The sequence below is a fragment of the Odontesthes bonariensis genome, chromosome 15, assembly GCF_027942865.1.
Source record: "Odontesthes bonariensis isolate fOdoBon6 chromosome 15, fOdoBon6.hap1, whole genome shotgun sequence".
Lineage (NCBI taxonomy): Eukaryota > Metazoa > Chordata > Actinopteri > Atheriniformes > Atherinopsidae > Odontesthes > Odontesthes bonariensis.
In genome coordinates, this window is record NC_134520.1 from 31,846,022 (window position 1) to 31,857,105 (window position 11,084).

Here is an 11,084-nt window from a genome sequence, read left to right on the forward strand (position 1 = left end):
CACATTTTGGACATGGAAGATAAGTGTTTTTAGAGATGAGTCAAAGGAAAAACATCTTTAACAGAGGAGGTGGTCCCAGGTGTCACCAACCTTTCACACGTTGGATCTTGTGACCAAAACATGTTTTGGTGGGCAAACAAGTCATCTGAGACAGTGATTCTGAGTGTGAACGGTCTTTCAACTATTTCTACCCCAAAACAGAAGAACCCCTTTGTATGATTGGTGAAATATCTTCCAGAATCAAGAAAAAGAAGTCCAGTTACTCCTATCAAAGCTCTTAGGGCCACCTAGTGGTACAATTCCATTGAATTCATAGGGTTGTCTTGTCTCCAACTGAAACTGTCATAGAAGTTGTTCGTTAATACTCCTCAGTATGGCTGAAGTGTCAGAAGGAAAATACAACTGATCTGAGTTTCCACCTCAGAGCAGAAACAAATCACAAACACATTTGGCTGCAGAGAAAAGAGCCCCAGATTCACATGAATCTGGTCAAAGCGGTTACTGATAATGTGTGGAATATTCTAAGAGCTAAAAGGATTTATCAAAATATGTTGCAGATTATTTTCCAACTCCTGAAAACTGAAAGCAGAAACACAACTAATGCTTCTGGTTTCCAGAGCTTCTACACACACCAGACCTAGCAACAGTGTAACACCTAATCTGTGAGCATTATCTTTTTGGACTTTATATGTGAAATCAGCTTCAGACACTGAGCAAACATCTCTTATCTTTAGGCTTGGCTGCAATCCTGTTTAGTTGCAAAAGTAAAAACAAAAACATTTGCTTCCCATTAATGATCATTTTTGTAAGTTCCAAGTAAGGGTTGTACATAAGCCAATGGAAAACATAGAATCACCGTGTTTCAGCAAGATAAGGAAAAATAATGACCTCTGATGATTTCTATGTGTGGCAATAACCGAGGGTGAATCTAGATACGAGGATTAAGGAAAAGTAGATGGGTGAAGCGACAACGCCACCCTGAGAATTTCACCCAGAGAAACAATTCCCTGTGGTTACACCAAACACAAGGCACACCAGCTCGTTTACATGAATCAGGAGATGTGGTTCTAGTTCAAAGAAAAGGTTCATTTTATTAGAAAACCTAGTTTAAAAACCGTAAGAACTAAGATGCACACGGTGAAATGGGGAAGGACTAATTCAGGGCTGAAACTTACAAGTTGGGAAATAATGGGTCCAAAGAGGGATGAGAAAAAAAATGTATGTGGCAGACTCACTCAGTGAAGGGAAATCAAAAACCAGGGGGGAACACAGCCAACAGGATGAGGGGAATCACTACGTTTGGCTATCAGCAACTGGAGACGGAGAATGGGGGTAAGTGGGGTTGCACTCAAATAAATCCAAATGTGCTGCCAAAAAAAAAACATCTAAATTGACAATTCAGAAAATAAACAGAAGAAACAGTTATGACAATTACTTGTGTAAAGAAAATGTGAAATTACCAAAATTAGTTAAATCAATAAATGCTAATTAAATAATCCAATTTCAACTCAGGCAATACACAAATCATACTTCTTTAATCAATCAGCAAGACACTGACATTAACTAAACTAAACAAATTTCACACGCCCGTCGTCCGGTGCCCACAGCAGAGCAGATTAGGCTTTAGTAGTTTAATTTATGCTTGAGCACCTAGAATTTCTTTTGGTTTGAAAGAGGTACATACTCCCACTTCGCCTTCCTCTAGTTGCCCTTCAGTTGTGTTATTGGGGGCTATTTGACAAGCACGATGGCCACTATTTTTCCCCAAAATAAAAGTGGTAGTTTATCTCTGGAAAAAAGAATAGGTAGCAGCAAGACGAAGAATTGAGATTGGGCCAAAGAGTTCTGTTTGGCATCTTATTTGAACGGTTTATCTTAAGCAGAATTGCTGCTGTTGCTGTACTTTTAAGCTAAATGCTCACTGGTAGCACATAAAACTTTTTTGAATAATATTCGCAAACAGTGTTAGGAGTTGGTTCTTGGGTTACCAAGAATATTTAGCTACGGACAGTAGAGAGGTGGGCTGGTGCAGGAGACTAAATTTTAGACCTTGTTTTCGCCATGGCTGCCTTGTTTTGGGACAGTCATGAGGCCTGGCTGGGAACAGGTCTGCTAAATATACAAACCTTTCAGTTTTTGATTAGGTCTTCCTTTCAATGAGACTATTTAAAGTTTCTTGAGAAATTCTTAACAGTTACATGGTCATAACCCAGAGGTAAAATTACATATACTTGTTAAGTGTTTTTTAATGAGATAGTTGATTTCCCCTGTGCCCCAGTGTACTATGACCCCCTCAGCCAGTCAGAACCAGGCATTGACCTACAGTGCAGCAGATAGCAGCTGTTTGCTCATCGTTTGGGAGAAAGGGGAAAGTCCAGCATCTGTCTCACATTTTGCCTGTTGAAACACTCTCTGCAAAAACTGGGGTTACAGGTCTTGTAAAGAAAGATTTGCAGACCAGTGAATGCGTTAGTCTAAATGTTGAATTGTATACCAGGATAAATTCAGTAATCCCAGAGGATAAAAGCAGGGTTTTTATTGAGTGCTCGTCTGTGTGCTTGTATAAAGGATGAGTGTGTACCTGCTGCTCTTGTGTTTGGCTGTGCTGCAGCACGAGGGGATCGCCAGGCCCGACCCACCAGGCTGCAACAGCCCTGATGCCGTGAGAGTGGCAGAAGAGGCACTGGAGCAGATCAACCAGGACAGGACAAATGGATACATCCTGAGCCTCAACAGACTATATGATCTCTCTCACACTCCAGAACAGGTTAGGGTGAAAACTCACACACATATGGACACACATGCACGGTGTTGCATGCAGTAACATCGTAGTATGGATGTAAAAGATTGACATAGACCTATACTTCTAGTTTGTGGATTTGTTTTGAAGCCTCAAATTTGTTATTTATTGGCCAGCTTTTTGGGTTTGTGGAACCAAAGATGACGTGCAGGGTACAATGAGTAAAAAACATACAAGGACAAAACACACATCAGTTGGACAGCAGCCACAACACACACCTTTCAATCAAAGCAGCCACCCCCAAATAATACATGATTTCAAGGCTTCTAAGAATTAAAAGTTAAGCTTCTGCACAGTTGTCATGAATGGCAATTTAGGCTATCTTTTTCATGTGTACAGTAGCATGCTTATTTCTGCTGTTAGAAACTTGATCTGGTTGAATGGTCAAAAAAAGGACCTACTATTGTCTCTTCCTAAGCTCTTTCCCTTGACATCAATTGAAAATGTCATGAGATTACGGAAAGGTTGTAGAAAAACTCTTGAGGGAAAAGACAACCACGCTGCAATGAGACTTCGGCCCCCGAAGCTGCGATCTGCAGCACTGAAACGGCAACGCTTCAATAAACTGTGCCGTAAATACGTTGTCTAAACCAATTTTAATCACAAAGTTACCTTAAGTTATGTTATCTCATATACATCATATTAGAAATGATAAAGATTACTTTCTTTAATCATGTACTCTTGGGTCATTTCACTCAGTTGGGAAGATTCCTGAGCTAAACTAATCATTTAACTGATTGGTTTTTTCACCCAGCCTCTCATGCCCAATCAAGGAGCTGCAGCTTTTTTGCATCTCCAAACTGACTTAATTTTTCAGTCCCAGCTTGCTTGCTTGCCTGCTTTTCTGCACTTGGAATCGGTCTATAAAGTGGACTAATGAACCAAGAAATAGAGTTCAACATATTGACAATTCTGTCTGATATCAGGTCAGGAGTTCTTCCTGCTTGACATAAACAGAGAGGGTTTTACACCATCCTGCATCAACAGAGGGTGAAAATAGTGAATGGACCGACAACCTCGTTTGCAAAAAAGGAAAGATATGCAAAGATTGCTGCTCATTTAAGTGTGAAATCACAATATTCCTTCTGTATGTGTCCAGGAGAAATTTGGATCACATTACCAACTGACAATCGACGTCATGGAGACCAAATGCCACATCACCAGCAGGAAACCATGGAAACAATGTGAAGTCAGAGATATCGGAGGTCTTCCTGTGAGTACCAAGTCCTGTTGCATCTTCACTCAACAAAACAAGTGCCAGGGTGCTGCATAGCTGAACTGGTTGAGTCCATGTACAGCGGCTGTGGTTCCATGACTCAGCTGGCCTGTGTTTGAGGCCTGGCCTGCATGTCTTCCCCTGCTTTCTATCTGTTCCTTTTCCTGTCTACTCTCTGTTTAATAAAGGCTACTGGTGCCCCCCAAAAATGTTTGGTCTTTTTGTCTTTAATTCATATTAAATGAGAAGACATAACACAGTCCAGTTCGAATATTCAAAGTACTTGGAATAATAAATAAAGGTGCATATATATCAGTTACTAGTAAGCACTGAAGGAAAGCTCTGTACACTGGAAAAAATCTATATCTTACCAAGTATATTTGTCTCATTGAGTATCTCATTGCACTTGATATAAGACGCAATTGCCTAACAAGTACCATTTCAGCCAGATATAGGGACTTGTTTTAATACAGTACATCTTGAATATCTTGTTAAGTGAAAAAGTCTTGAAAACATCTTGTTTTGAGTCATATTTCACATGAAACAAGCTTTTTTTTCATTTGAAGTTTTTAAGCTAATTTCAAGTTCACTTTTGACTCAAAAGTCCTAAATATCACATTTTATTTCAAGAAATATTGACAAGCCGATTTTCAGTAGTTCCATTGGCAGATTTTTTAAGCAAAAACGTCTTGTATTTGTTGTTTTTTTACTTATTTTTGCCCGCCTCCTCACTGGTAAACGCAAGCGTGACCACATATCCCTGGTCTTAGCTTCGCTGCATTGGCTCCCAGTTGCTTTTAGAATAGATTTTTAAAATTTTATTGTTTGTTTTTAAAGCTCTTAATGGCTTAGCCCCTCAATATTTGGCCGAGCTCCTCCATATCCACTCTCCCGCCAGATCACTGAGATCCTCGAATCAGCTCCTACTGGTCCCCCCCAAAACAAAACTCAAAACCAAAGATGACCGAGCCTTTGTGGCAGCGGCCCCTCGGCTCTGGAATAACCTTCCCTGGCACATTCGATCTGTAGGATCTTTTGAGGCTTTTAAATCCTCCTTAAAAACACACTTTTTCTCCCTGGCTTTTAATCATATTTAAGTAGACTCTTGGCTGATAACCTTAATTTGTTTTATATCTTTATTTTATTTATTTTAAAGTATTTTATTTGAACTTATCTTATTCTATTTTATTGCACTGTGTTTTAGTCGATTGATTTTAACTGCTTGGAACGGTTGCATTATTCACTTTTACCTTTAATGCAGCTTTTATCCTGTACAGCACTTTGGTCAACCTCGGTTGTTTTTTAAATGTGCTCTATAAATAAAGTTTGAGTTGAGTTGAGTTGAGTTATTTTTGCAGGGGAATTTTTTTCAGTATAATTTGTAGCTCTAAGTATGATGTAAATGTATTGCTTTAAAATGGTCAGACAGTCCATTTGAAGTGATGAGAAATAAAAATATGATATGTTATTCCCATCACTGTTTTTTGTGTACTTATCTTGTTATTTGCTAACATTTCTGTACATATGAGTGCATTGTTGTGTTTGTGTCCTTCAGGTGTATGGAGAGTGTCAGGTATCCGCCTACGCTGACTCTCCAGTCAAACTGAAAAACTACACCTGTGCACTGCGTGAAGGTAGATCAAAATGTTGTGATAAACTGGGAATGTGGTGGCTGATCAGTATCTCCCAGCATCAAAAGCTGCTAAAAGAAAATTGACTTTGATTAGCCTTCCTGCCACTGTGTTGTAAGTGTTTGACTCTGCCACTTTCCTTTGACTTTGGACACTCTTGATCCATGTCTTTATAGTTCCTGCTACTGCGGTGGTGGACGTGTGCCCAGACTGTCCCACGGCTGAAAACTTGGATGAGCCCGTCATCAAGGAGACAGTCAATCTCTCTCTGCAAAGGTTTAACGAAGAGAGTCACCTGGCCAACTACTTCACTCTGGAGAACATTACAAAAGCCAGTTCACAGGTAACTAAAACTACGCTAAATCAAAAAAATTAACTGGAATGAGACAAGATGAAGAAGCAGACAGAATGTGAACTATTCATTTGACTAGTTCAAATTAGTGCTAATGGCATCTTCCTGTTGTTGGACAGATCATAATAGAAGTTTGGATGTTTGGGTCCGTCCTGCCAGCCTTGTGTCCTCATGAAGCTGCAATCAAATGTTCTCTTGTCACTACACTTTCATAGCATTTTTACTTTAGGAAGCATTGGAAATGAGTCTGGACATTGTATCTGATGATTATTAGTTAAAGACATATGATTTCAGAAATCCGTAACATTTTATAAAGAATCTTCATTTCGGCAAAAGTGTAGCTCACATTGCGTAGAACATACTCACACATGTGTTTCCTTTATAATTTTGTGAATGTCAGTGGGTGGTTGGTCCATCCTACTTTGTGGAGTTCACTATCCTGGAGACGGTGTGTTCAAAGAAAACAGATGCCAGTGAACTGAGCAGTTGCCCACCTATGGATTGTCAGTTTGCTGTGAGTAACACATGAACATATGTATTAACATCGTTTGAGAAACTACTAATCTTAAATTCTTCAAACAGAGCTCGCTGCAGCCACAAGCAAGTTGTGATCCCCTAATTTCTGACTGCTGAATGTTAAACTAAAGAAACTATATTTCTACAAATATGTTCTATATATTTATACTTACTTTTTGTGATTAGGTATTCACCGTTTCAGCATTAAAAGTGTTTGTTTGATGGCATTCATTGGACTGACCAACACACAGTACAGTGAGGAAGGCAAAGGAGCTCAGCACAGATCAGAGGAAGTAGATTGTGGATTTGTACAGGTTAAAAGCAGCTATGTGTAGAAGAAGTTGTTAGAAGTACTGCCACTTTGTCAAGAAGAAGACCTAAAGCGTCATTCACAGCTCAGAGGAAATTGGTCTGAATTGATCAATCCAAACATTTGAAACATCACTATCAGGGCAGCATTAATCTAAAAACCATTATCAAAATATATTCTTGTTTTGTCTGAAGTAATACTCTGAATAAACACACTTTGTCTACTTCCAAGCAAGTGTTACATTACCAGAGTCTACAAAAAAAAAATAGCTGACTATATGAACAAATAAAAAACATCTGGTCAGAGGAGCCAAATATTGAGTTTTCTGGCAAAAAGAATGACAGCTATGTTTGGAGGAGTAGAGATAAAACATTCACTCCCAAGAACACTGCACCCACTGTGCTCTGGGGCTGTTTGCTTGCAGTAGATTGCTCAGAAAATGCTGAAGAAAATGAAGAAGAAAGACTTCCTCAGAATTCCTCAACACAACTTAAAGTCATCTTCTTGACAACTGAAACTTGGATGCTCCAACGGCATGATGACCCCAATCGCACATCAAAGCTGTTTGTTGAATGGAAAAATCAGACCTTTCAGGGTCAAGTCTGGGAAGCATAGTGGTTCAAATCCAACCAAAGCTCATTTTAGGGGGTGAATGTGTAAACTTGACCATGTGATGGTGTTGATGAGAAAACCAAAAATGAAATATTCTGTCCCCAGTAAAAAGAAATAATTAAAAGGCATTTATGTCCAGTATGAATGTATGTTAACACCCAGTCTGAACTGTACATCCAGGCTTAACTATTGCTCTGATGTCTCCTCTCTCAGCATAGGGGTTTCTGTTTGGGCTCCCACATGGCTCACGAGGACCAGTATGAAATCAGAAACCCTGTCGGAAAAAAGGATAGCTCCTTTCTGAATCAGAAACCTGTCGAAGTGAAGTGTGAGATCTTTGAACCTCAGGTACTTACTTTAGTTGCTGTGATAAACAATAAGAAGATCCAGACGATTCATTAAATTGTGCATAAAGCGACAGTGACTCTGTTGGTCACGAAAAGTACCATCCAATTCAGTCAGGGTCAAAGTTGACACTCATCATCATCATATTCATTTAGTTTATCTCAGATCAGAATCATTTTAATGAGTAAGTGAAGCTGTCTCTTTCTGTTTGTTGTTTCTCTTCAGGCTGCCACTTTGGAGGAGCAGGCCCATGCAAAAGCAGACAGTGGGCACACTGGGCTTCAGCACCACAATCACACTCACCTGCACCCGCATGAACACATGCATTCAATCACACCAACCGTCACTGAATCCAAGCCAAGGGGCCTCTTTGGTACCGTGGTGGATCAGGCTGCATCTCCCAGATCTGCCCCGTTAGCCAGCTCCTGCCCCGGCCCCCGAAGACACAACCTGGGTCTAGAAAGACTCAAGCTCTGAGTTTTCTGATAATTGACTCAAGCTGCAACCTTCTCACATGTTATGATCACTTAAGAAAGGCAAAAAATCATAACTAAAAAGTTATAGAATAGTAACTTATACCAGCAATCATTCTCGTAAGTACTCAGATTACATTAATTGTTTGATTAAAGTGTTTTTCTCAGCTCAGGTTGCATATGTTTTCCCTAGATCATATCGATCATTTAGCGAATTGGTGCTTTAATTGGTCAAACACATATGGAACTTTTACTTTTTACACTTTAAATGGATTTGAAGGTGCTGTTTTTAAGTGAGGTTGTGTGAAGAACTTATGAGAAGTAAGTGTTAAATACCTGCAGTAGACAGCAGTCCAAGTGCTCTCAGCCCGGAGAATCAGAGGGTTTACAGGTAGGAGAATTAAAGTGAAAGCTACTAAAAAGGAGACCAACAGAAAAACTAATGTTTTCACAAACTAAAACAATTAAAACTTCATGAATTTGGCTGCAACCCGGACTGTGTTGGAAAGGACCACAGACAGTGTTGCAACGCAGACTTTCTGTGATTGTATAATGTGCAGCGACAAACTAAAGTGACAAAATGCTGAATGCAGAACCTACGTGTTCGATCCACAATCCACAATAATGCTTGAGACACAAAAAAGTTTTTGAGTTGCTTTAGATGGTTAAAGAATTAGCTCTTCTTCTCCGAAGGCTGGCTGGTTCAAGCAACATTTAAACTGTGCTTTATGTAGAAAATGATGGACAGATGGCTGGCTTGTCTTTTCATACCACTGTTTATTATCTGAATGGGAACACAATATTTACTGGTCAGCTATACAGTGGGCTCACCGCATGCAGCTCATTCCCAGGACACCTTAAAGGAATTAGAACTGTTTTTAGCATAGAGGCTAGATAGCTTCCTATTATAAGAGGTGAATTTTATCAATATTTGCATATGAGCACTGAAAGGGAACAGCTAGCTCACTCGTTAGACTAGCAGTAGTTCCAGAATTTACTACTGTATCTTTCCAACACATTTCCACATGACATTTGTACAGAGTGCTGCACTTGAAAACCTACACACGGATCTCATTAATTTGCAAAGTGTTGGTTAGAACAGCCAGTAGCATTTGTTTTTTTTCCTCCAAGAGAGGGCGCTCCAGAGCCAACAAATCTCCACAGAAATGATACAATTTTACACAAAATATGGTAAGTGGAATTAAAGACCACATAAACTCTGTGACATTAGCTCACCAACTAGGAGTCGTTGAAACTGCGAGCCCTCTGACCGCCGTCTGCAGCTGGTAAGAAACACAACCCCACTTAAAAAACAAGAAGAGAATGTGAGAAAGTTGAAAGTTTGAGGTGAACAGTATAATCTGCATGTCATTTCAAGTGAGGAAATTAGCATCTATGAGAACTTTCAATAATCCAGTTAGAAGTCACGGGTAGATATTTACTCCAGTGTAACTCCAGAACCTGCCTGATAATCATCCATTAAACTCTTAAGTATCAGTGACATCTGGTGATGGTTGTATGTAAAAACCACAGCGTATACAGTCTATTATAAACCATGGATAAGTAGGAAGAGCTGATGGCGAGCGAAACAACAAAGCTCCAGATGTCAGGAGCAGCTCTGAAGGGAACTTGAAAGAGTGAATCCAACTTGCTTTCAGTCTGGTGCCTGTTGTCACAAGATATTTGAATTTAGTAAACTACATTTACTAAATGTTTGTCTCGAGCAATTATACTTACAAAAATGGAAATGATGGCATCTTTTGTTTAGTAGATGTCTCGGAACAGCTCTAACTATGCAGAGGATGGATGAATTGAAAGTGTCGATGCACAGATCATAAATTTAGATCTCAAATGAACACTTGTTGTCATCACAGCTTTACTTTTCATTCCAACTCACTGTATCACCATATTACAGAGTGTAAGGTTTGAATAGTCTTTGCATTTCAATTAAAAACAGGCATTTCAAGTATTATAGATATGGTTTGAATCCTGCCTGATCCAGTCAGTGCCTGGATCAACAGAATCCATTGGGGAGGGGGCCGCGTCCCCTGCCTGTGTTCCAGAGAGACAAAGATAAGGAGTTATGAAGCCAAAAAAAAAGCACGGGCTGGAAAAAGATTAGTGACTGGCTAATGTAGTGGTGAGATTGCAGCCTTTCATGGGGGTTGAATCCTGACCCCATCCCCTCTCATTAGTTACTACCCCCAGTACGCTATCTGCCCACCTGGGATATGAGTGTAAGTTGCTTTGGATAAAAGCGTCTGCCAAATGCATAAACATAAAGTACAGTGTGAGGAGGGCAAATAGGAATGACCTCCAGACATAAACATCTGCACAGAACTAGTTTAGTTACCAAAAGCATTTCCATTTTGATGGAAACATAACTCCAAAAAAATACATGATATAAGATGTCTGCTTTTTGGAGTCAGATTCCTTCTATACTCACTTTCCTACTTGGTTATTAAACTTGCATATTAAGTAGTGTGTCATTCTTACTGATCCAAGAAAACCCGTTCACACAGTAACTGTCGACTTGCTCTCCAGATCTGATCAGTGAAATGTATGTTTACAGAGAGATGGCCACTTAAATCTGTCTTGTTTTCTGTTGAATGGAAGGAAAGTGTGCATCAACTTTATCGGCACACTTAAAAGATGTTTTCTGTCGGAAACAAAATAGATGCATGATATGCATAAATACACACCAGTCAATATTTCTATTGGTCCTCCTTCATCACACAGTGTCTACAACAACATAATTAATCTATTTATTGATATAGGGAAATAACTAAGTTTAATTTTATTTCCCTGTTCACATAAATATAGGTTATT

General features: G+C 39.4%; 1 protein-coding gene across 1 annotated transcript; it reads left to right on the top strand.

The window, feature by feature from the left end:
- Window positions 1-2,569: 2,569 nt before the first annotated feature.
- Window positions 2,570-8,259, top strand: LOC142399909 (fetuin-B). The gene is made up of 7 exons (XM_075484468.1): window positions 2,570-2,767; window positions 3,900-4,013; window positions 5,572-5,650; window positions 5,824-5,990; window positions 6,400-6,513; window positions 7,651-7,785; window positions 8,008-8,259. The coding sequence occupies exons 1-7, from the start codon at window positions 2,570-2,572 to the stop codon at window positions 8,257-8,259; spliced, it is 1,059 nt and encodes a 352-aa protein (XP_075340583.1).
- Window positions 8,260-11,084: the final 2,825 nt, after the last annotated feature.